Raw genomic sequence first — 26,994 nt, 5'->3', positions numbered from 1 at the left:
ATCTGCAAGCGAACAACCAATCCAATAACTGCTAGCACTGCAATCTGTGGCATGCTCACATAGCACACCACCATAACAATCAATTAGTTGCTCTTGTGTTGTCTATCTAGTTCTTAATCGAAGATGCAGAATTCCCAGAGATGAATCAAAGCGTATCGAATTGTTATTAGGATAAGTGGGATTACATGTATATGCTTTTGTCGGCTGAGCAATATGATAACTCACAGAATTTCGTGCCTCACGAAGTTATAAGTATGAGCATTGCTGTATTATGGAATTCGAGGCACAGCAATAGGATATGTAAAACCACTGTGTATCCCACATTAGTAACCAAAAAGGAGGATGTAACTAGAAGAGGACTGACCCTAAATAATGAAGATTTTAATATCTAGCTTTCCCTCTGCTCTTATATAAACTCCCAGTCTTCCCATGAAGCTTTTGCTCATATACAGATCAAATGGTAATATACATTGTGGAAAAGTTCCTTGGTTCTTAGTGGTCCTTGGTTTCAGACACTACATACTCCGCGTATTTATCTTTCACTTCTCTAGAGATTTTGCAGCAGTATAAATCTCTTGATTTAAGCGCGATCTGATAATCTGAGTTTTAGAATGAAGACATGACCCTAAACCTCGTCCACACAACGAGCATTTATATCAATATAAAGGGCTCGATTAAATTGCGATTTCGTAGTACTCCACCTAGCATTAAACTCGAAGACAATGAAGAAGTGACGATGAGAATAGGGAGGTAGGGCGACTGAAATCGCTATGTTATATTGACCGCGTCAAATTGTTGCTATCTGAGGTTAGCTTAGGGTTAGTGTGGCTGCAAATTGAGGTCACTGGCTTCAGATCTTGATGAAAATGCAGAGCACGACGGTGCGCATTCGAGATTAAAGTTGTGGGGGAGTAAAAATAAGTAAGTAGACACCGAACAGATGCCTTTCAAAGCATCCCTTGCTGACTACATAAACTGTCGCCTGCAGTGGCGCATATCTATTTTTTACCAACTTCCTATGCTAATACCTGAACTATCACCCTCATGCCGGGGTCAGATGCCAGTGCCGAGGTATGTATACTCAGGGAATTGAAGCCCTGCTCTGCCTGGAGCTGAGTTTTTGAATGTTGCAATTTTGATCTGAGGTATGCTTGTAGTTCCCTCTATCTATGTGATATCTCTGTATCTATGTATTATCATCTTTCTAAAGCTGGATAGAGCGAGACTCGCACATGTCGAACCAAAACTCCAAAAAAAAATAAGTAAGTCTCGGCAGAATGGACCATGTCGTTAAGAGTGGCTATTTCTTTGTAAGTAAATACTATATGTAGGGCGCTAATCTGCTTACCGCATGAAGGATGAGCGCCCATGGTACATACTTGGGGTTTAGTAAAACACACACATTTCCTTGGACAAACGACACTGCGAGATAATGTTCATCTGCGGATTGGCAACCCACTAGGAGATATGGTATGAGAAGTTGCTATAGTGAAGGCGCGATGCACTTGTGTAGGAACTTAGAACACAAATATCATAGAAAAAATGCTCGGAACAGAGAGACAACCCCTATCGCTCCTATGGAAGAGGGATAAAGGCGAGTTGTATGTTTATGCTGACAATTTTGACAACACATTTTTCTACATAATAGTAGCATCTATAACAGGAAACTCTTAAATAAACTTGCCTTTACAAAACCCTTATGATCTTCAAACCCTTAATAAACCCTAAATTGGCTGTGACATGTTGATAAAACATCTGTGTATAAGTAACCCAAGAAGAAATCAGAAACAGTGTGAAGTTGCCCTCCGCACTCTATCATATAGTCAGAATTAGTGTGTATCTCCTCTGCATTCTAACGAATAATATACTAAGTCGTGCTATAATATAGTTTGGAATCTCTCTTGAAGGACTTGTTTGTCAAAGTATTCTCGATACCGTGCAATTCAAATTGAAAGACTATTTTAAAGTTGCTTGTAAAGAAAGTGAATGAACCCTTCCCAGCTGGGATCGCTACTGAATATCCCCTGAAATACAATGGTAAACTGGCTGGACAGTGGCAGCCCTTCCAGGATGGAGGTGAAGGGTCCTGAGGGACCACTGTGCGTTGTTCAATGGCTAGAGACTGACGTTAAAGCTCCCAGCTACCACAGTCCCGCAGTCTCCGAAAATCATTTGCATTCTTGGCTGAGCTCCAATGCTGTAGGGTAAACACATTGTCCAGGTGGTTCAGGGTCTATCTCATCATAATTACCCCGCCCCCGTAGATAAAAAAGAGAAAAAATTGTTTCTTGAGCTTTTTATATACCTATGTCTACTGGATGCTGCTGGTAGACACGGTGGCTGTGCCGCTGCCAGCAAAGCTAAACAGTAGCATCTCTCTCTCCCCCCTGGTGGCAGCACGTACAGTGCAGTGGCTGATAGCGCTCGTCATGAGCCCTGAGGTCCTGGTCGGCCTCAAGGTGAGGTCTGGCGCTCGGGGGCGCGGGTAAAATAAGATTTGATTCCCGAGTCTTCCCAGTAGATGGTACCAGAACGGCTGGAACCGTCCTCATCATAGCAACTGGGCTGAACTCCATCACCCTCCCTTTCATGTGTAAAAAAGATTTCTGTTTCTGCACTGGACTATCATAGCCAGTGGGATGTGGGCCTCTCCCCTGCACCATTAATGTCCTCCTGAACTATCACAGCAGCTGAGGCTGCCTCCCCCAATTTATCTCAAGTAACAAGTCAGTGCTTTCTTTTCCGTGCATCTTATTACTCATCCACAAAGGGGGGGACACTGCCACGTCGTAAGCCCAGGAAGGTTTGGGGAGGAGGAAGCAACGACAGTGGGGTTGTCTGCAGGGACACCCTTAGATGCCATGCGCAGCTCATCATTCGCGGGATCTGACACAGAGCAGCCTGTGCTCTCTGGTTCTCTGATACACTGGTTTCTAGATATACTTGCCCCATATCAGACAGGATGGACTAGTTTAGAATACCAATAAGGAGGGAATTGACCCGGGGGGTCATTTCCATTTTGTCTTTGCCGCCCGCCGGGCCGACCTCAGCCGGGGCACCATGATAGCGCGACAGTACAGAACGACATGATATTGCTCTTGTTGTTTTCTTTGTTTTTTTTTTTTTTCGTTTCTTTATTGTTCTCATTCTTCATGTATCACATGCAGACCTTGGTATTCAATGACTGATAACCGTCTCTGCTGGCATGCAAAGGCAAATGAAGTGCGCTGCTGTGTGGCTGTAGTACCAGCTCTGTCACGGCATCCAGTACTACATACGGTGACAGTAAAAAAAGCTGAACAGGCTCCATGAATTGCCGTGCCTATGGCGTCTGCCAGGCATCAGGGAGAAAGCGCGGAAATGATTGTCCTGCCGTTCTTTCCCGGAGAAGAAAATGAGTGACGAATTTTACACAGAACCACCCACGACAATGATTTTTGCCCCATCAGCCACTGGGCTCTCAACCCAGAATTCTAAGGGGTGGGGGAGACTGCAGGAACTATGGGATAGCAACGGAATAGCTACCCACAGTGCAACGCTCCGGAAATCGACTCTAGCCTCGGACCATGGACGCACACCGCCGAATTAATGTGCTTAGTGTGGCCGCGTGCACTCGACTTCATACAATCTGTTTTACAAAACCGGTTTATGTAAAATCGGAATAATCCCGTAGTGCAGATGTACCCGTAGTCTGAAGTGTCTCATCACCTATTCCACTCCGGCCTGTTGGGCCTCAATGATCTGAAAAACATTCTTAATAAATTCAGAAAGACTGACTTAAAACAATGCCAGTGGCATAACTTGCAGCCCTGTCCTCAGTTCAAACCCTTATGCTACCATGAATATTGTAGGACACAGGAAGCCTTTACTGGATCTCCCCCCCACCCCATTTACAATCAAGTCTCCTGGGTACTGAACAAAGCCAGAAATGATAAAACTTCCAGCCACCAGAGGAGTTATTTATTGTAATAGTAGTAAAGCTTTAGGCTCTGGGTAACATTTCCCCTGCGCTCAAGTTCTGCTCTGTGCAGAAATATGAAATCAAATACGGGACTGTGATGCTCCAAACTCCAAACAAAACTGATAGCAAAGGATGTACTGAAAATATCTAGATGGAAAATTATCTTTACAAACATGACCACTCACCCTTGTGTTTATAATTATCTGTTTAAGTTTACAGTGTTTTTAAATTGTCATATTAGCATGGTTATGTGCGTCCACATGTGTAAATAAGCTCAATTTATTCTGCTTCAGAAACAGTAAAAAAAACTGTATAAATGCACTCGTTTGTTGCCATCAATCCATCCAACAGGTGTGTTTCATTAGCAGATCAGTTGTCTACCATGTTTTATCTTCACAGGAGAACAGGTATTTATTATACAATGGGTTCTCTTTCAGTGGGCTCCAGTATACCTCTACGCCGATATAACGCAGTAAAGCAGCGCTCTGGGGGGCAGGGCTGCACACTCTGGCGGATCAAATCAAGTTCGATATAACGCGCTTTCACCTTTAAAGTGGTAAGATTTTTTGGCTCCCGAGGACAGCGTTATATCGAGGTAGAGGTGTATTTCCTAAAATCAACAGCACTTCTGCTTTCCTCATTCACATTTTAGAAATGCGGCCGCACAGAAATCAAAGAGCATTCTCAACTCTTTAATGTTCAACATCTAAAATTCCTCCTTCAGTTTCAAGAGGAGTTGGCATTATTTTTCACTGTATAGAAATGTTGTTTTCTGCTGTTAAACAGCTGTTGTGCATCACCCCAGATGTGGCTACATTTCAGTGGCAGGTGAATTAATCCCTGCTATGTGATCTGTAGAGCATTTTGAAATGAATCAACATAGAAAGTGCTATGTAAATCATCACGATAACACTTTTCCTGTATATAGCCCCTTTCATCAGAGGATTTCAAAGTGCTTTCAAAAAGTGGGTAGTATTAGTCACTTTTTACATATGAGAACCAAACATGTATTTAACCATGAGGGCCTGTGTTTCCACTTGTTATTCTGAACCTCCTTTTTAATTCCTTCTCCTCCAAGAAGTCTTTCTGCCCTGTCACTAACATACCTGTGTGCACCAGCTTACCTTTCATCAGGAGGCCAGTGTAAATAGTTCATTCCAAGGCTATTATTGGGGGTGTGCTGATTAGATTGATCTATGTAGGTTATGTATTTAGTCCCCTCTTCCAACTACCACAGTTATACATCCAGCCCAGCCCTGGAGAACTCCAGATCAGTCTTGAGTTCTTACCCTAGATCTCCACTCAAGCAGCACCTTCACCACTTCTGCACATGGCAATTGGAAATCAATGGCCCGTTTTCATTTAATGTGACCTCCAGTTGAGTTTTATTGTCATTCAACTCTAGCAAAACAACTTCAAATCAATTGCATAGTTCCACCTGACTGACTCTTGATTGTCTCTACAACCCATTTTTGGCATTTTAATTCCGTTCTGTTGTTCATTGTTTAGTATCCTCATTCTCTTGAAGGTCAAACCTACCTGGTGCTGAAAAGGGAGATGTGTTTTCATGCTCATTCTCCTCCTCTTGATTTTCCACAATGATGTTCCCATTTTCAATATTTTCATGTTTCCCATTTTGAAGCGTTTTGCTTGTGCCATTGGCAGAGTGGATCAGTCGCTGACGCTGCACAGGAACACAGACCAAAAAACCAAAGTAATCTTTGAAAAACTCTTAATTTTGCTAATCTTGTTCACCTGGTCAGTTCTGTTCTTTCAAACCCTAGCACTTTGGAGACCCTGATCAAATTTTCAAATGAATCCTATTTTAGCACAGAGTAATGAACATGGCTCATTTGGAAGCATTTGTCACCTATGTCTTCAGGCCTCAAGCCAGGAGTTGGGCTCATACCCAGTGGTGATGCTGCAGTGCTGTACTCCCGGGACTGCTGCACTATCAGTGGTGCTGTCCTTCAGATGAAACATTAACTGAGGTCACTTCTGCCCTGCTCCAATTCCTTCCCCCCCAGTTGCCCCCAGGTAGAATTTAAAAATCCCCTCAGGTAGAATTTAAAGATCCTGTGACACTTTTCAAACGGGTGAGGATTAGCCCTGCAGCATCCCTGGTCTAATTAAACATGAGGGTTTTTCATTGCTTTTGTGGAGCACATGTTGCTATGCTCACTGCACTACAGTAGCTACAATGGTTGCTATTCAAAATAAATATTCACCATATAATGAGAGCTGGGACACTGCACTAATTTCATACATTTCAGAAAGGCATGAGCTGTGCTATCTTAGGTGGAATGATGCAATAACTATTGGCAAGTGCTGTCTTTTTTAATGGCAGCTGCTCCAACTCACTTGAAAGTGCTTTACAGTACCTTGAACATGAAAGGTGCTGCCAGCATGTGAAACAATTCTAAGCCTAGTGTAACTGAAAAGGGAATTGAAAGTAGAGAGAACTCAAATCCACAATACATTGCCAAACTTTGGTGGTTTGCATACAGTAGAACCCACATCTGGTTTGGGGTTTAGTTTTGCAAAACTAAAAATACCAGCTTTCTGGCCATTTCACTACTCAAAAATACTTTCTTATGGATCAGCTAATTGGCTGGAAAGCAACCTAGCTGCTGCTTAGTGGTTTAGCTGAACTTCTCCCACTCCTTATACTGCACCATAGAGCTCACTTTCTAAAAACATATTTGTGTATGGTTGTTAGTTGGATCCACCCCACTCCAAACATGCAGAATTTCTGCTAAACTGCCATGGACTGTTCACAGTGTGCTATTGTCCTGGGAGCTGTGTTATCTCCTCTGTGTTATTGGAACTTGCAAGAATCTATTTTTCCTATACTTGTAAATCCCAAAATAAAAAGCCCTTCACTTGGACTTCATGTTACTCAGAAACAAACGATGAAATCCTAGCTCCACTGAAGTCAATGGGGTTTTGCCATGGACTTCATTTAAGCTCAGGACCTTGTTGTTTGACCATTCTCAGGACTTTTGCTGCAGGATTATGTGGAAGACAGGCTATTGCGGTGACAACATGTTCACCGAGGACTAATCTGAGCCTGTCTGAAGAAAACGTCCCTTGTGAAAAGTTTGATCAGCTTTCTCCTTTGTTACATATAACTCAGGACTATAAAGGTTAAACGCATTAGGCAAATGTCTGATGTGATTTGAAGCTCAAGTACTAAAACAACTAATAAGGTCCTATGGTTGATTTATCTATGTTATCTTCCCTCATTTCACTACTCTTGTAAGTGCTCAAATGCAATTCCAGTGGCTAAAGGAAAAAAATCCATCTTCTTCTAGCAAGAGGAGCTTCTTAATCTTTACTCCCCTTGCACCTTCAAGGGTCCCCCTTCCACCTTCAAGGGTCCCCCTTCCATAGTGACCTAACCTTCAGTGAAAAAGGCTTAGTATGACGCCTATCATCCTGTCCTAGGCACCAATCAATATAGTCACTAGAAAGTGACTTAAGTCTCTGCTGTCCTAGGAGCTGAGTTGGAGAGTCAACCTGTAATTCCAACGCCAAAAGCATCTCTATAAAAGAACACTGAGTGGGAAAGTGGTCCTTTGGCAACCCCCCTTCAAGCACTCATTTATTATTCTCTTAGTGACCTTACCTCGTTAATAATGAGCCTGCTTGCCATCCGCAGCCTGGTTCTGGGTCCAAATTTATTTGTAATCATTATTCGTAAGCCAGCTTCAGGGAAGCGGAATTTCGGGGGACTGGAGCAGATGATCTCATCCACCATGACCACCGGGTTTTTGCCATATTGCTGCTTTCCCTTCACTAGTGACCACAATGCCAAGAGTTAGTTGGGAAATTCATTTCACCAGGCATCCCTTTGCCAAGAGTTGCTCCATTGTGACTCATGCAAGGGATCACAATTACCTGAGTTCTTGAATTTGCTAGCAACAATCCCACAGTGTTTCTTGAGCCTCGCAAATTTGATCATCATTGGCTCTCCCTCTCTACCTGATTCAGACCATGTGTTGAAGGAGGTTTTCACTATCTTGAGTGGAAATAGGTTGGTATGGTTCTTATCTAGCCATTCATATTGGGCCACCATTTTTCTTTGTTTGCAGACCATCACCATTCATCATGGGTTAGCAAGCGTTGCACAGACCATGCACAACGGAGAGAGCATATACAGCTCTTTGAAAACTGTAATGCTACCCAGTTTGTTTAAGGTGCTTAGCAGCTGTGCAGCCTGTGCTCTCTTCCAGAGCCCTGTCAGGGTCCCTCAGTGTTGGGTTCCCAGTCCCTGCAGAACTTCACTTTAATTGAATAGAATATTAACAATATCTCTAACAATATGGGATTTCAAACTATCCACATTTAACACAATTACTCCTGGATAATTGTTACAATTGATTCTTTAATACAAAGGAACTTTAAAATTATACAAAGGTCGGAGTTGTGGTACGGTATTACAATAATAAAAGGCACTATATAACACTAGGAATCAATACAAGTGTAATCAAAGGCTTCTTAAACTTCACAAATCCATGCCAGTATTTTCATAAATGCTACAAACTACACATAGCAAGCACAGCAAGGCTCAGCAGACAGGAGACATACCCATGTGCAGTTAGAAAACAGGGCAAGAAGTATGCATGTGATTGAAATAAAAAATTATCCCCCGAAGTGTGGGGGAGAGAGAAAACAGCATTCTTTACTGCTTGGGTTATTGCCCCTTTTTTTTGGACAGCAGGTTACTTACATTAAGAGGAGCGGAATTTAGGAGGCAAAAGTGAAAGACAATCATTAGTGCATAGTTTCAGTCAGGAAGCAAAGGAAATCTGGGAAAACATTCAACTCAAATGAAGGACTTAGAATTGATCTGTCATGTAAATGCATAGAAAGCTACATACTTACTGAGCCTACATCTGTTATTCACTCCAGTAATTAAATATTTTTGTTTTTTTAGGATGAGGTCAGTTTCAATATACATGCGCAAACTACATCATCTATTGAAGCTTTGCAGCTTGTAGCATCTTCTAACACATACGTTTTGGGATCTGAGAACAGATCCTCCCATTAACGTCCACCCCCAAAAAACTCCTGGATGAGATTGTAAATCTGCAATACACCCTTTTACCCTCTTGTGCTTGAGCCTCTTGGTACTGGGGGAGCCAAAACTTTACAAGACACTGTTTTGTGTTTCATTAAAATGAGGTTTTCGGTGAGGGCATGATGCTCACGTGAAGCAGATAAAGATATCTTAAAGTTTCAAAAGAAAACATGTTATATCCAGAGCATCAGTTAAGTAGCTTTGGCCTTGCAGTTTAATCTACGATGAAGGATGAAACTAGGAATAATTTTGTACTGGGTGAAGGTAAAGCAGCAATTATCTTCACGCTCCCAATATCTTCATCCAAATTTAACGGGATATTGCAGTGGATGCAAAATAATAAGGCTCTCTAGGAAGTGATTGCACTGAGGCTATTTTTCCTGTGAAGCAGTGTATAGCCAAGATAGCCTGAACACTTACAGTTGTGATCTGATTCTCATTTAAAGAAGACTCAACCATAGCAGCCTAACATTTGCTTTAGTAGAGGAAAAAAAATGTTTGACAACAATGCTGGTAAAGAAGAAATCCCTGACACTTTGATTTAACACAGTCTTGCTAGACTAGCAACTCTCAAGTGAGTTTCTCCAGTGAAATCTCCAAAGCACTCTTTGATCGTGCAACTTGTCAGTGAAAACAACACGGAAGTACTGCAGTCACAATGGAACTAATTCTAAAAGCACTAATGAGACTGTGGCAAAACATGCTCAGGTCAGAATAGGGTAACTTTATTTTCCCGAACACCTCTACTGCCTGCCTGCATGGGATTGGCCTGGCCCAACCCAGACTCCTGATCCCTTCCTCCCTTCTGCTCAGGGCTGGCATTGCTGCTCTTCCACCTCCACCCGCATGTTCCTCCATGCCCCACTAGGAAGTGCAACACACTTTTTTTTGGCAAAACTGGGGATTTGTCCAGTTTTCTCTTGCCAGCTGATGATCAGTTGGCAAGAGAAAATGGGACAAAAGCCTGGTTTTGCCCAAAAAGTTGGGATGGCCGGGACAGGGCTTATAAAAGGGATTGTCATGGCCAAAACGAGACATATGGTCACCCTAGGTCAGAAAGACCTTTGATGAATTACAGGGTAAAAACCTCACCATCGAGGTACAGTGCACAAATTATGGGTGTATGAATTACTGCAGCCCGAAGGCTAACACAGCACATTTATTCTGTCTGTTTTTCTCTTCAGTCTGATTCCATCTGTTTCTGGAGACACACGGCCCAGCTCTATATGGTTCAGATGGGTCCCATTTCACAAATGGCATAAATGTTTTTTACAAATAAAGGAAAAGCATTTTCTGCAACTCCTTTGTACATCCTGCAAGGGGAATATCCTCCAGCCATGGTATTTTCTTTTCAGAAATAGGCAAACTTTCTGTTCATCACTCAGGGTCTGATGCAAAGTCTACTAGAATCAGTGGAAAGCCACTCATTGACTTCAATAGGCCACTCATTGACTTCAAGCCCTGTGGCATCTAACCTGTGTTCAGTACAGACTCATAGACTCATAGGTCAGAAGGGACCAATATGATCATCTAGTCTGACCTCCTGCACAAGGCAGGCCACAAAACCCTACCCATACACATTTATAACAACCTAACCTCATGACTGAGTTAATTGAAATCCTCAAATTGTGATTTGAAGACTCAAGCTGCAGAGAATCACCAGCAAGCGACCATGCCCCACCGCGAGAGGGAAGGCGAAAAACTCCAGGGCCTCTGCAATCGCCCTGGAGGAAAATTCCTTCCGACCCCAAATATGCGATCAGCTAAACCTGAGCATGTGGGCAAGACTACCAGCTAGCACCCAAGAAGAAATTCTCTGCAGTAACTCAGTTCCATCCCATCCAACATCCCCTCACAGGACCATTGAGCAGACTTATCTGCCGATATCCAAGGATCAATTGCCCAAATTTAAACCATCCCACATAAATCCCTCCATATACTTATCAAGCTTTAATCTTAAAGCAGATAGTCTTTTGCCCCACGTACTTCTGCCTCGGAAGGCTTGTTCAAACTTCACTCCCTAATGGTTAGAAACCTTATCTATATTTCAAGTCTAAACTTCCTAATATCCGATTATGTACCCATTCGTCCTCGTGCCTACATTAGTACTAAACTTAAATAATCCTCTCCCTCCTAACGTTATCCCTGTATTATTTATATGAGCAAGCATATCCCCCGGAGCCTCCTTTTGGCAGGCTAACAAGGCCAAGCTCTTTGATTCCTTTCATAAGGAGATTTTCCATCCTCGGATCACCTAGTAGCCCGTCTCACACAACACACTCTTAGCAGAGTTTTCTGTTACTCAGAGAGAACACAAACTCATGCCATCCGAGGGGAGCATGGGGTCAGTATTTTACTATTATTTATATATATATATATATATATATATATATATATATATATATAAGCCCAGAGCACTGAGCCACGGTGCCTGTACTTTTAAAATGGGAACATTATTAACAGGAGTACAAATCTTTTGCCTTCACTTCTGCATATAGAACTCGTCCTTGAAATTGAATTTTTCTCAGGATGAAAAGTTCTCTGTATAAAAATCCAGTAATGGAACCTTTTATGTTTCACCAGTGGAAGCTCTTGAAAGTAATAAAATGTATGAGCATCAAAAGCAGCTGTACAATATGTGAACCTCCCTTTTATCTGCACCTACAGTAATAGAATTCCCATCACCAGTATGAAGAAAGCACCTAATTGAGAGCAGCTGTTCTTTGTTAGAAAATAATCAGACTTGGTAGGTATGAGCAGGAGCAGATTAAGGTCAGATCCAGCCCATTGAACCCTGGGGTGGTATAGCAGTGGATTCTGAAACTTGCTTGCCACAAGTAGGAGGCAAGGCAGCAGGCCAGCTGATGGCAGCCTCCCCACACCCACACACACACCTGAAGACTGCTGGCAGTACCTGAGGAAGGTGGAGTTCAACTCAGGAGGAAGCTGGCCAAGAGCAGCCCAAGGCAGAGGCAATGCAAGGTCATGGCACGTTCTTGCCCAAGAGGAATGAGGTGCAGCAGGCAGCCATGTGACTGTCTTTAGGAGAAGGATCTTGTTGCCTGATGCACAAAGTTGTGAGGCAACCTGGATGAAGCACCTCTCCCACTAACCACCACAGTTCCTTCTCTATCCCCTCATCTTTATCCTATTCATGTTTTCTCTTCCTCTCTCACCCTAGGCAGGTCCCTTTACTTCCCTTTGTCCACTGTCCCCATGGTAATGCCCATTCCCACATTACCCCAGCTCTGATTTCTAGTGATGGTTTGGTCCCTCCCATGTGGTCTCAGATTGTGGTAAGAGGGGGAGACTGCGGCTGGGGATGAGGAAGGGGAGGAGCATCAGATATGGGGAGGAGGCTGGCCTCAGATTTCAAGACAGCAGAAAAATTAACAGAGAAGAAATCTGTTGTGGGGAAAGTTTGAAGGGAATGAAATTTGGGTGGATCTAAGCTATTTTTAGCCTCCTTATGTAATGCCTCTGAGAAACTCAGAGCACTTTACAGACATTAATTAGTCCTCACAACACGCCCATGAGGCAGATAGGGGTAAGTAACTATTCAATATTATTAGCCCCAATTTACACAGTGGCTAGAGAAATTGAAATTTAAAGAACATATGACTTGGGTAAAGTCACACAGCAAGATGGCATCCACGCCAGAAACGGAACTCAGGTGTTTCAACTCCTAGGCCTGCATTCTAACCATCTCCCTGGTGGAGCAGATTAACCTCAACATCCCTTGAAAGGACTCTGACCAATTAAGTGATATGCAGCACGTCCAGCTTTTTGTCATATAGGAAGATTATTCTCTAATTCTGAGGAAGATTATTCTCTAATCCTGAGGAAATCTCCCATGCATCCAAGAGAGAATGGATAGTTCACTATGCAATAGCCCTTCTGTTACCTGAAGATCCAACATAAAGAAGGATCATAATACTTGCTACAAAGTGATTTTCTCTTAATCATGCCATGGTTTCATATAAGAAATGGATTAATTTATTTGATTATTAATATTTATACTAGAACAGTGCCTATGACCCCAACTGAGACCAGGGCCACATTATGTTAGGCACAGTACAGTATTGTAAAAGACAATGCCTACTCTGGACAGCTCCTAATCTAAATACACAAGGTAGAAAAGGGGAGGGGGCATATTCATACTGCAAGTCTGTGGTGAGGTGGATTGACCCAAAATGCACTGGGTGAACAGAGCCTTAGCCCACCTCTCTCATACCACTAGCCACCCTTTCCAAATGCTGCCCACATTTCAAGAAGATGTAGCTTCCAGATACTTGAAGTTGCTTGCAAATAATGAAGCAGCAAGACCTGACTAGCCAGGAAGGACTCAAGGAGTGAGAGGGACTGAGCCAGGCAGCAAGGACTTGGTTCTGAAGACAGGAGGAGATATAAACCCCAGATAGAAGAAAATGCAGAAGCACTGAAAGATTCGAGAAGAACAAACGTGCTGACTCTCTCATGCTGTAGTGGCAGCAGGAAACCATCTTCCCCATGTGGCTGCCAAACCCTTCCCCCCCCACTTTCCACATCTATTTAGGAACCGACCTTGCCATCCTAGCACTCAAACTCAACCTCACATTAGGATGGTTCCTTTTGCCACCCTGGCCATCGCACCCCAATGCAGGTGTCACCTACTGCCTGGAACTTAATTCTTACACATCTTAAAGTGAAAATGATCTTCTGTATACACAGCAAAGAAAATATTTCATTTATAGTTTTGTAATTCATTCGCCTATTGTTGAACCAGAGAGTAGAAGACAGCAATGCTGCAAGTGTACAAAGTAGCATGTTTCCATCACCTCTAGAAGGAAGTATGATTCTCAAAGTCTTGGCTGCACTGAATTTGTCAACTTAGTCTAATAAATATGTCATTGTCCTTCTTGCTTAAGGTTGAATATTATCACTGTTTTGATCACCATTGGAAAAACCCCCACCCACAATGTATGTCAACTCTTCGTCCAACTCCTGTCTGCTCAGCCTTACCTTTCCATAGCAATGGCATGGATGGGTCATCACAGCTTATGTCATAACATTTATTACCATCTTCCAGCTCATTGCTGACCGTGTTGCCATTCCCAGCGTTCATGCTTTTGATGGTAAACAACTTTTGCATCTTCACATTGTACCTGAAAGTGCAAAAAGATGGGTCTGAGAATGCTGGATTGTTGGAATACTTCTCCAAACTCCCAGGCTGATACAGTGTAACCCAGCCCACAAGATTATTTTGTGACAACCTACATTAAGCTAGGAAAAGCCAGAAAGTATCAAACTCAGTACTGCAGGAATGACTTAGCTTTGCCCACCTGAGGGACATTTTGGCAACCTGACAGAAGAACAAGGACTGCACCTAGCTTGCAGGCTTCAGAAAGCAGTTTTAATTCAGAAATACATTCCATGGAGGATATTTAGCTCAAGGTGAAGCATTGCATGCTGGATGTGAAGCCTCAGAAATCTTCGTCGCTCTATCAAAGAGCATGAGTGCAGCAGCATACAGAATAGCATTTGGCCCCCAGGACAAGCTTTGGACATGCACAAACCACATCAAGGGATCTTGAAGCACATCCTCTGTATACTGAGAGGTTTCAGTATACACAAGGGGCTCTTCTGTCTCTTAAGAATTTAGTTTGTTCCACCTCACGGAACATAAACTTTATAAGATTTCTAAAATGTACTGTAAATATACAAGCAATTACATTTAAATGAATGTCATTGAAATCTATGTCAGTCACAGATGCCACATTGAATATAGCCCTTCATTTTAATAAGGGTTTTGCATTAACCTCTTCATGTTCTGCAAGCTGTAACAGAACCATTACACAGCAACTACTTTTATGACATCAGTCCTGAGCTGCTCTTCTCCTTCCTTAAAGGATTACCTCCTTATCTCTGAACTCTTATGAGCAGCTTTCTGATTTAAATGCCACCATTGAGGAAGTCATTTAAAATATTTATTTCACATTATAATGCATGTTATCACCCTTTTGACAGAACTGAGAGGGAAGGATTTCTGTTGCAGTGAAAACTGCCAAGCAATGAGGACTTTATTTCCTGGGGAAAGAGGAAAATTAAACCATAATCAGGCTCTGCATTACCAATGAGTTGCTCCAATGCAATATCTTTGGGGGTTGGATTTGTGGGCTAGGGGCCTGTCTACTCTGCAGTTGGGAAGTGTGACTGTAGCATGTGTAGACATATTTGAGTTAGATTTAATCTGGCTAGCGTAACAGTAAAGACAATGAGGCAGCTGCTCGACTATCTGGGGTCCCAGGTGGGCAGGACTGGCCTATACTGCCATGATTTCACTGCTGTTGTTACTTGAGCTAGCTATGATCTAGCCAGATGAAAGCTAGCTTGGGTATGTCTACATGTGCTCCAATCACACCTCCTGATAGGAGTGTAAATATACCCAAAGACATACTAACTATTCAATGGCCTTTTCTCCAATGCTGTGCACCAGCATACAAGAGCTCAAGGTGTGATTCTCAGGAGGATTCTCTCACCCTGTGGACTGACAGGGGCAGCCCTATGGGGACAGCTGGCTAAGCCCCACCATGAGAAAGAATCCACCCTATAGTGACCCTTCTAGTTGACCTAGTAGTGGTGCTGATGGGCTCAGGAAGGCCCTAGTGTTGAAGGGGAAGTTGAGGTCACACAGGAGATGGTTTTGGTGGGCACAAGGTAGGAGTAATGGGAGGGCAAGAGACAAAAAGGGGGTACTGACTTCTCCATCTCTTCAGCTAAGCAGACTATACCTCATTTCCTCCTAGGGGAGGGATGATTCATAGACTGAGGAGGAGCGAGAAGTGAGGGTGAAAGATAAGGATAAGGGCATCAATACATGACATGTCTGGCAGGGAATGTTCTTGTGGTGAATCCATGCTCAGCTGGCTGCCTGGAGGCTCTTTCACACGGTCAGTCCACAGAGGTTACAAAAACCAGGACAAACTGCTGGTGTCTGTAAAACTAACGGATGCTTGGACAGGGATCTAAAACAGGAAAGTTTCCAATTTGCAAGGACCCACAGTTACTGGCGGTGGTAAAACTGAGAGAGCAAGAGCAGCCCTCCAGAAAAACCTTCTAAAAATACATATGTGTTCTGTTTTACTCATAACCTCCATTCTACTTTACAGTCATGGAGCTAGAGAATCCATTTTTGACCTTTCTCCTCAGCCACCTCTTAGACCTACTGTGCCCTATTATACAACAAAAAATAAACATCCAAAGATTTGCTGCTATCTGCAATACATACTCCAAGAGGGTGTTGATCTAGCACAGAAGTGGGGGAGGTACCACAGGGAAATGAGACTGTCGGAATTCTCCTCAGCTGGAGATCAAAGCATGATGCAATTCCAGAGAAACAATTGCCAAATTACAATTAAAGAGCACAGAGAGGGGAGAAGCACTTACTTCATGATAAGTATGTAGAAGAAATACATAACGATGAGTATAAGGCTCTCCCACCTCAAAGAGAGAAAAGGAAAGGAGAAGAATTAGTAGGGTCATGCATGCTGCTGTAATCTTATGGTATTTTCAGTAGGAATGTGCCACGGGTAGCAGTTTGGGAAGTGTTCTCTGCCTTTGTGTGCACTGAATTCCCAGTGGTAACATTAGAGGGAGTTTCAAGGGCCCAGAAGAAGCAAAACTCCTTTGGGCTTTGAACAACATACATATTATGTATATTTCACTTCAACATTTTAGAACTGTGCTAGAGCTATGGAAGACAGAGCTGCACCATTCCAGAAGCAGTGACCAGAGCCATTCTACCAGCAGAGCTCATCACGGACTCTGGAGCGGCTCTTATCTCTTCTTTCAGGAGATGCAGCTTGTTCTCCAGAAGATCCAGGGTTGGCTTCTCAGCTGGGGTTGGGAGGGGAGTGGGTGAGGGAAGGGCCTATGGTATATGGTACCACTGGAAGTGCTAATACTTCTCTATAGCTTCATCTCAAAGAGCACTGCAACAGGATTTTGGCTACCCTGGGTGCAGATGTGTAAGGGGATGAAAGTTCTTCCTGCACCCCAGGCCGCACCCTGCGTACTCAGGCAGGATGTTAATGTTTTCTGGTTATTAACTTTTCCTTTAGTTTTCACTATTTATCATACAAAAAAAGAACTAATTAAAGACAGAAAGCAGTATCTCCCGTGGAACAAATCCAGTGTTCACTCACACCCCATTGGCGTCACTGCCATTGCACAGGATGTAAGCACTGAATTTGGCTAAACTGTGATTGCAGGTACTGAACAGTGACATGGAGAACACACTAATTTGAGAAATTAACAACACAACTTACCATACTATTTGCTCATCATATATGAACTGGAAGAGAAAGAAACAAAACAAATTGACCATTTCTGCAGTCCCACTAAAAACTGGTCATCTGCATTGTATACAGCAAGAGAAGAATCTTCACAGAGGAGTATGTATTTATTTGCTATACTATCATTTCCAACCTGAAGCTACTGGAGCTGTCTCCTTCCCACTCTTCCCATCCCAAACCTTCTACCGTACCTACTGTCAACACTGCAACACCAACTCTACAACCAAGATTTGGGCCTTTCTTAGAGGCTGCTATTAAAGTCACTCAGCTAAATGGCGCATGAGAGATACACACACACTGCATATGTTTGAGCGTGAACAACCATGCATCTGGAAGACAGGTAGGGGGCTCATACAAGAGTGTGGTCTATTTTCCAAGATCAAAGGAACCAAGTCCTTTCAAAATTTGCTCCAGAATTGCTTCTCCAGCCATGCAGTCACACAGCTGGGCCATCAGAACAGCAGGTGATCCCAATTTAACTCCATTTTATGTCATCCCTTTGGTTGAATGGGCCATTGCTGTTCTATTTTTATTATGAATAAAATAAATTAAGATGAATCTCCCCCTCCCTGCCACCAAATACTTAAATATAGAAATGTCAGAGTTACTACACTGCTTTGGAAAAATATTATGGTCATTTCAGCTATGCCCAAACTTTGCCTACTAAACTCTGCCTGTATTGGCAATTTATCTGTGGGACAAGCCTAACATGTACTAGAAGCTGCAGATAACAGTCACCCTGCCTCTTTAATATGGTGTGCACTTTCTAAATCCCAACATGCTCCAAGAGAAGCTACTTGGATCGGAATGGAACACTGCAAGTTGGGACCTGTAGTTACTGCAAGGCAGTGCTTAATTTGTAATGAAAGAGGTGCCAGGACTCAAGCAATTTTTTTTACTTCAATAACTGATGTGGCAAACCCAGAGGTGCCAGGACTATGAATTGCCAAGCTCAGAGGTGCCAGGATTATGAACTGCCAAGCTTAGAGGTGCCAGGGCTCACCCTGGCTCTGAGGTATAGCAATGGTCTGTTTTGCAGAGTTTTATGGGCTGCCTTTGGCTATTTGAACATGCCAGCCTTATTCCAAAGGGCTGTATGAAGTTCTTCTATTTGAGCCCTTACTCTCCCTAGTGTACCCTTATTCCTGTAAGTAACTGATGTCAGTGGGACTTCTTATTTGAGTAATCACTTAGCAGTGCAAACAAAGGCTTCACAGTCTGGCCATTTGGAATTAAACCCTGAAACATATTAAATGTTAAGAGGGACACTTACAATGATAAGAAGGATCACAGAAAGTGTGTAGTACATGGAGTCCCTAAACACAGACCACCAGGTGAGATGAACCACCTGAAAAGAAGCACAGTTTTAGATGACAAACAACAGTGATTTCAAAAGTTTGTAAGTAAAACTAAGAGCTTGATCTTAAAATATTTAGCTGCCTGAGTAACTTTACTCATATGTTCATACCCTCTAAAGCCAATGGGGATATAATAGGGATACATTAAAATTTACATGCCTATGTGTTTGGAAGATTAGGCCCTAAAATGTATCTATAATTACCACCATTAATAAAAACCTTATAAATGCCTCCCTTAAGAAAATGTGTTTCTTACTAATGGTATTTTCATTGCTTGTGGTTTTAAGTGAACAAGAAGCAAAGCACAACTTGCTGCAGTTCTGAAAATTAACAATTCCCTCTTAATTTTATTTGGGAGGTATATCAGATTTAATATAAAAATTGTGACATTCATGAATGCATCCTACGGAGAAGGGTGATCAAATGCTTTAGGGTGTAAATAACTCACCACAGGAGTCAGGAAGGATTTTTTTTCCTCCCCACTTATACTGATTGTAACAGGGTGTTGGCCTAAGAGGCACTGAACCAGCCCCTGTTAGCTCAGAACCTGCTAGTGCAGCTCCCATACAGGGGAACTGATTGGAGCTGGCAGGGTGTGGCTCATTCAAGGAGCCTAAGAGTAATCACCTGTGAGCCTGCTGGGGAGAAAGCCTATAAAGTTGGCAGGAATGAAGTGGAAATGGGATGGATGCAGGAGGAGTGAGGAACTGCTAGCTAGGAGCAGTGGTTCCAACAGGAACTAGCTCTCCCCCGGGTGGCTACCTAACTCCTACTGAATTGTACAGAGGTGTATATAGGTGGTGATGGGAACAAACACAGGGAAATAAAAGGACAGTGGGTTTTGCAAATAAGAGATCTCTGGCTGATTTGTACTGCGAGTGATGAAGCACATGTCTACACTGATCAAGTGATTGAGGATGTAATGGCAAATGGGAAGGAATATCAGGTACTGGCCACTTTGGAAAGCTGAGACAACTGCTATTTTGCAGCATTACCTATTTGTAAGATGTCTGAATTATTTCTAACATGATCACTTCCCTTGTCTTATGAGCACTTTCATGCTTGTTTTCCATTAGCATTCCAGTATTTCTCAAACATTTTCCATGCAAAAGGAAAAACTAAGCAACAGAGAGCCAAAAACAGGTAACCTACTAACCTGTCCTGCAAATATCCCACAGACACCAATAATGCAAAGGATGTTGAAAACTGCTGACCCAACAATGGTCCCAACTCCTACATCACCATGAGTGATAAATACACCTGGAGAGAGAGCAATACATTCACAATTAACCCCTATCACTTCATTAATGGCAATGCCTATTTGTTCAAAATGTGTATCAACTGAACAACAAAAATCTGTGATAATTTAAATGTTTAACCAAAATTAGATTAATAATGAGTGCACATATCAGCTGTGTCTTCTGAAGTTTTTGGGCTCATTGGCAGCTATTTTGTATGCATATTTTATGAAAAAGAGATGTAAAACACCTCCACTGACATCAGAACTCTACAATGTAACTGACTTTGAATGTTACAATAAAGCACAAAAACTTTCCCCTGGACAGTTAACATTTAGATTTCTGTCCCTTTAACATCTGCAGGGATGGCACTACCTTCAAAGAACTCCTAGCAGCCACCTTGCGTATAGTCTGAGGTGCTAGGTGTATAGTCTGGGGTGCTACTTTTGATAGGACATATAGTCTAGTGGGTGGAGACTTGCCTGAGTCTCAGGAAACACAGGTTTAATTTCTTGCCCCACCACAGACTTCTTGTGTGACGTGGGCAGGTCACTTAATCTGTCTCGGCTTCAGTTACTCACCTATAAAATGGGGAAAATAGTATTTGCCTGCCTCACAAGGGTGTTATAAGGCACTCAGATACCAGGGTAACAAGGGCATATAACTACCTGACATGACAGAGTGCAAAGAAGAAAGCTCCCATGACCATTCTGAAGCTTTGTTTTCAGCTACAATCTTGTTTGAACAAACAGACTTTGATATTATAGATCCTGTGATGCTATCACACCCCCTCTATGTAGGAGAGTGTATCTGTAGATAGATGATATGGACTTATGTGGGCTTTACTATATTTATATATATTCTCCTTACTATGGAACAAATTCTGCTCTCACTGATGTCAATAAGGTTGCACAAATGTAATTGAAGGAAAATTTGTTCCAGTGAATGGCATTAAAATCTCAACTTTCATCACACAGGTATGTTTAGTAACAGCAGTATCTTCTCAAACCTTGAAGTGACTGTGTGGTAGTACAGTATCACTGCTGCAGGTTTTCAGTATTGAATGGTGTCAGCTGCAGAATGGAACCCAGCAGAACATCAGAAGCTAAAACCTATTAACTCAATTATCTCCTGCTCTAAATATAAAGAAGAATGGTGGCACTTTCATATACCACTGCATGGAAAACCACTCAATAATACAGAGGGGCAGATCTTCAGCTGGCTTAAATTGTCGTAGCTCCATTGAAATCTAACTGAGGATCTGTCTCTGACTTTTAATTTGTTTGCAGTGTTGTAGCCATATTAGTCCCACGATATGAGAGAGACAAGGTAAATGAGATAATATCTTTTATGCAAGATTCAAACTTTCAAGCTACACAGAGCTGAAAAAGAGCAGAGTTGGCCCAATAAAAGATATTATCTCACCTACCTTGACATTTTAATGGCAATTGTTGCACATGCTATTGAGCAGATCCCTTACCTATAATAGATGCAAATAACTCTGGGGTTGAGCTTCCTGCGGCCATGAAAGTGGCTCCAGCAACATCTTCACTCAAGTGTAATTTCTGAAAGAAAAGTGCCTATTACTTCAGCATTGCTGGTCTTTTTACATAGCACACTTTTATAGTTATAGATAGAATCCTTTTATTTTCTTGGTCACAATACCATGAAAGAATGAACTCCCACTATAATACAGCTCAAAGGTTGAAAAAGCCTACATACGAGATATAGACAACATGCTTTGGGCATATAAAATATTTATCCTCTAACCTAGTGGGACACCAGTTAGATAATATTATCAACTTACATTATAATATTTGAACTAACCAAGCTGTTTAGAAAGAGACCACTCAGATTGGGATTCTAGAAGGTGGAATGCTCAGGAATGAAGAGTTTTTAGAATGAAATCATGAGTAATTCAAGAGTTACAGGGGATAACTAGCTTGTAAAATTTGGTAACAGAAGTAAGTGAGTAAAATATAACCTTTGTGAATATGTCTTGCAAATAGTGGGCCTGATTGTGATCTCACTTATTCTAATGTGAACTCCAGTGAGGTACATGAAATTAGACCAGCGTAGAACTAGAAAGAGGACTGTGTCTCACAGACAGATCTATTTTTATTATACCGCTTCTTAAGCTCTAATCTATATGCAGTTACCTCAGAGCTTTTGAGCCAGAACCTCAGTGGGTATAAATGCATCTAGCTCCACAATTGGGCTAGGCCTATTCACACCAGCTGAGGATATTTCCTTTGCAATATTATGGGGAAAATTTTGTTTTTTTTTTGTTTTTTTTTGTTTTTTTGAATCTCTAGATTCATCTTTAATATCCCTTCCCACTTCCAAGGATAGAAGAGTGCCTAGTGATAAACGAAGCAAGTTAGTATTTTTCAGGCACTCTGCACCATTCTGAGCTGGCAGAAAGGGCTTCATAAGGAACTCATGGCATACAAGCACAACACACAGCTCTCTAAGGGTATGTCTATACTATCCACTGGATAGGTGGGCAGCGAACGATCCAGCGGGGATCAATTTATCGCGTCTACTCTAGACGTGATAAATCGACCCCCGAGTGCTCTCCTGTCGACTCCTGTACTCCAGCTTGGCGAGAGGTGCAGGCAGAGTCGATGGGGGAGTGGCAGCAGTCGACTCACCACAGTGAAGACACCATGGTGAGTAGGTCTAAGTACATTGACTTCAGCTACGCTATTCCATGTAGCTGAAGTTGCGTAACTTAGATCAGTTCCCCCCTCCAGTGTAGATCAGGACTAAGATGATCTATCACTGATAATATGACTGATAGAGTTCAGCATGGATGTGCTAACTACTCTGGATTCTTGTTAGCTGTCCAGCATTCTGGAGATACTTAACAAGCAGAATAGATTTTAAGAAGGATCAACAGCATAAGCAGCAACATTATGGTACATCTTATATATCATGTATCTAAAAGTATGCTGATTGCACATCTGAAAACAGTAAGTAAAGATCACAGCTGAATACTTTGCAAGTATTTGCTGCTACAATCTCTTTACATCTGTTCTCCTGCTGATAAGGATATGTAACTTCTACTGATGTTTGTGAGCATTCTGTACATGTATCCAGAGGAGAGTAAAAAAGATGCCTTAGTAGCTAGAACAGCCGGTCAAAAAATTTCTGTTAATATGAAATTATGTCAACCCCACTCTCCAAATAAGGTTTTCTATTTTACAATCAACTCTATAGTTGGTTGGAAAATTTTCACCAAAATAAATTTTAGATCAAAAGTTTATTTTTCCCCCTATCCTGATCAACTCTAACTAGTATCTGATACATACATTTGTAAAGTGCTAAAATTAATGTTTTACTATAATAGCAGATTATTATTCTCGGTTGTGTATATATTGCACTATATTTTCTAGTTAAATTTCACAGATCTGGTTCAAGTGGGCCCAGTACATAAAATAACTGACTTCATTAGTTACAATAACTATATTCTCCCTTTCCAATTATTCATCCTGTGTTACCTTTGGGTGGGATTTTCAAAAGTGCTTAGCACTGACTTAACTGTGCTCTTACTGAAATTAATAGTAAAACTCTGAATTCAGATGGGGCAGAGTTAAGCCAATGCTTGAAAAGTCTACCTGATACTTATTTCTATACATTAACTCTCTTCCACCACACCATACCCAATCCCAACAGGTCAGAAAAACAGCACAAGCACATCCCTTCTTCTGACTGATTAGTCTTGCTGGCAGAAAGATACCCATGGCCAGCAAATTATAAATATTTCTAGCTCTTCTTTTTCCACGTGCCTTTTAAAACAAACCCATCTAATCCTTACATCACCCCCATACTGCCCCACCAATGTGCTTCAGACCTGTGACAGGAAGAAATCATTTGGTTGTGCCCATTCAGTCATAAGCCTCTTTGCCAAGACTGCTGTCAAGGATGCCAATTAGCGCAAACTGTAGTGGGTTTATGATATGGAGCTCTGTCCACTGGGAAATGGATTGAGGTCATCAAATTCATTTCTAACAAACTCCAGACAGCCATTGGATGGTACAAAATGGCCAAACCTAAAACCTACAAGAAACAGATTTACAAAAAGTGGTTAAATTTCTCTTTCACTTACCTCACAAATTTTCTCTAATGAGGGAACAAAGAAGTCATCGCATACTATAGCCAAGGCATAGAACATATAAAGAGCCTGCGGGAAAAAATAAAGTAAGAAAATGTAACTCAGTCACATCATGTAAAACAGGGAGAGGAGAATAACAGGATGTTTATCCAAATAATGTAGATACAAACCAACACGAATATGTGGCTCCATTTCTATCTGCTACAAAACAACTGTATTGATGAAGTTATGGCATAAAAATATCAGTATGATCTTCTACTTAACAGTATGCTTAGGAAGGGAGGGTATGGAAAGTTAGGGAATAATGAAAATGCAGTAATTTGTTTGTCATGGTATAATTCCCCACTCTGAACCTTAGCGTCCAAGAGATGGGGTACTAGCATGAATTCCTCTAAGCTCGATTACCAGCTTAGAACCTGTAGCGCTGCCACCCAACCAGGGAATTCCAGTGCCTGGTACACTCTGGTCCCCCAAAAACTTGCCCGGGAACCCAGACCCAGATCCTCTGGATTCTTAACACAGGAAGTTAAACCCTTTCCCCCACCGTTGCCTCTTCCAGGCTCCCTCCCGGGTTACCTGGAAGATTCACTGTGATTCAAACTCCTTGAATCTAAAAACAGAGGAAAAATTCACCTTCCTCCTCCTTCTCTTTCACCCTCCCAGACTTTCCCTGAGAGGAAAGCAATCCTATCACAGAGAGAAACCAGCCTCTCTCTCTCCCTTTCCTCCTTCTCCCCACCAATTCCCTGGGTGGATCCAGACCCGTCCCCTGGGGTCTCACACCAGAATAAAAAAACAATCAGGGTTCTTAAACAGAAACTTTTAATTAAAGAGAGAAAAATTATCTTTGTAAATTTAAAATGGAATAGGTACAGGGTCTGTCAGCTATAGAACACTGGGAATACCCTCCCAGGCTAAGTATACAAGTACAAATTAAATCCTTTCAGCAAAAAATACAAATTTCAACTCCTTCCAGCCAAATGCACATTAAACTCCTTCCAGCCAATGCACATTTGCAAATAAAGAAAACAAACATAAGCCTAATTCGCTTTATCTATCTGGTACTCACTATTTGGAATCTATAAGAACCTGTATCAGGGGGATTGGAGAGAAACCTGGTTCCACGTCTGGTCCCTCTGAGCCCCCAGAGTGAACAATAACCAAATTCTAACAGCACACACAGAAACTTCCCTCCCTCAAGATCTGAAAGTATCCTGTCACCTGATTGGTTCTCTGGTCAGGTGACAGCCAGGCTTACTGAACTTGTTAACCCCTTACAGTCAAAAGAGATATAAAGTACGTTTGTTCTATTAACTTCTTCTATCTGTTTATGACGTTGTAATGGGGTGCCATGGTAGAGTAAGGGGCATAATAACAGACAGTGCTTTGGAGGAAGAGCAGTCATCACTCATGTTTTCAAATAATTACCTGGGTAGGTAATGCAGGCAAAAGCAACACCAAGGTATTCCATGTGCAAAGAACAATCACATCCTGAAAGAAATGGTTCCTGACCTTGGCTCCCATTTGCAAACATCTCAGGGGCTGTGATTGTCTTGTGAGCACATGTTGCCCTCCTGTTGCTCTGTGTGAGTTATATGATGCATATTTTCACAATGGGACCAATCCTGCAGTCCTCACTCAAGCAAATCTCCCATTTACTATTACTTTCCCAGAGCTGGGATTGCAAGATTGGGCCCCAACGACCTTTAAATGTTTTTGGTTTCTGCAATAAGATGTCAAGCCCAGTACCACGTTACCAGATTTCATCCGTATTCCTTTAGGCTTTAAGGGCCTTATCCTTGTTTCTTTTGGACAGATGCACAATGGACAGGAGTGGGAACAAGGAGACTCCATATCATCTGTTCCTGCACAGAGGACAACTGGAATCCATACCTGCCCATACAGGGTGAAATCCTAGCTCCATTGAGATCAATGCCAAAACCTCCGTTGATTTCAATGGGGCCAAGATTTCACCCTTAACTGAGATGAAAGCATAAACATTGCTAATTTCTGCTTGCATGAACAGTTTTTAAAATGCTCCAGTCGGCTTCTGTTATTTGAGAATTTGGTTGCAAATGCTGATTTACAGAGTTCTACTAAGAAAGGGCAATGGGACTGAGTAACTTCTTGCACCTAACTAAATAAATAAATACAAAGGAAAACCAAAAGGAAAACCAAAAGGAACCAAAGGAGAACAAAACTTACACCAATAATATGAAACAGCACTGCTCCCTCCTGCCGATCCTTATTTGTAAATACATCTTCAGGAAATTCATTAATTGCTGAAAGAGAAAAACAATTATTTAAAAAAATATTTATAGGTCTACCTGAAAATTTTATAATTGGAAGACAGCAAAATAAAGATGGATATTTAATATTGGTCCTAAATTAAAGGAGGAGGTGATACCTTCATCAAAGACCATATCGTTCATTTTGGTGCATCACAGCCTGCCGAAGTCTCTTCAGTTCACTTGGATAAAGCAGGGGGAAGATCGTCTGCTGGTGTCAGTTGTCATTTGCTCCAACAGTTTAAATCAATATTCAATAGCTGTTAGGAGTTTCTTGCCCACAATGACTCTCTTTTACTATTTTCTCTTCTAATTATACTTCTGAAGTAACTAGCAGAGGGGCAAATTCCCCCCCAAAAAACAATATTCCTGGCTTCATGTATGCCTCCTGTGGCAAACTCAGGACAATTAGCTACCAGGAGAGGGGTAGTAATTGGTCCCGGAAGGCTTAGCCCTGGAGGAATAAGGTTCAGCTGGGACAGGGGTTAGCAGGGAACTAATTAGGTTCAGCTGGCCCCAATTGCTGGAGACCTTTTTAAAACCTCCCTGGCAGGGAAGCAAGGGGGGAGGAGGAAGAGAGAAGCAGGGTAGCTGCCAGCAAGTAGGGGCAGCTAAA

General features: G+C 42.0%; 1 protein-coding gene across 2 annotated transcripts in view; it reads right to left on the bottom strand.

Annotated features, from left to right (window-relative positions):
- The window catches only part of SLC24A4 (solute carrier family 24 member 4), a 188,536-nt gene that overhangs the window by 24,755 nt on the left and 136,787 nt on the right, over positions 1-26,994 (bottom strand). The window contains exons 1-10 of one of the 2 annotated variants that reach the window (XM_032777403.2): positions 26,296-26,369; positions 24,085-24,159; positions 21,454-21,538; positions 19,892-19,995; positions 18,651-18,725; positions 17,351-17,376; positions 16,470-16,523; positions 14,103-14,188; positions 7,590-7,759; positions 5,501-5,645 (exon numbers count right to left, since the gene is read on the bottom strand). In XM_032777403.2, the coding sequence (XP_032633294.1) occupies positions 5,501-5,645; positions 7,590-7,759; positions 14,103-14,188; positions 16,470-16,523; positions 17,351-17,376; positions 18,651-18,725; positions 19,892-19,995; positions 21,454-21,538; positions 24,085-24,150 (811 nt within the window). In that variant the 5' untranslated portion in view covers positions 24,151-24,159; positions 26,296-26,369. Of the gene's footprint in view, positions 1-5,500; positions 5,646-7,589; positions 7,760-14,045; positions 14,189-16,469; positions 16,524-17,350; positions 17,377-18,650; positions 18,726-19,891; positions 19,996-21,453; positions 21,539-24,084; positions 24,160-26,295; positions 26,370-26,994 lie in introns of those variants that run through there. The other variant, XM_032777409.2, reaches the window with a different exon arrangement.

Source organism: Chelonoidis abingdonii, chromosome 4, assembly GCF_003597395.2.
Source record: "Chelonoidis abingdonii isolate Lonesome George chromosome 4, CheloAbing_2.0, whole genome shotgun sequence".
NCBI lineage: Eukaryota > Metazoa > Chordata > Testudines > Testudinidae > Chelonoidis > Chelonoidis abingdonii.
The sequence above is the reverse complement of the archived record's forward strand: the minus strand, read 5'-3'. Positions and strand labels throughout refer to the sequence as shown.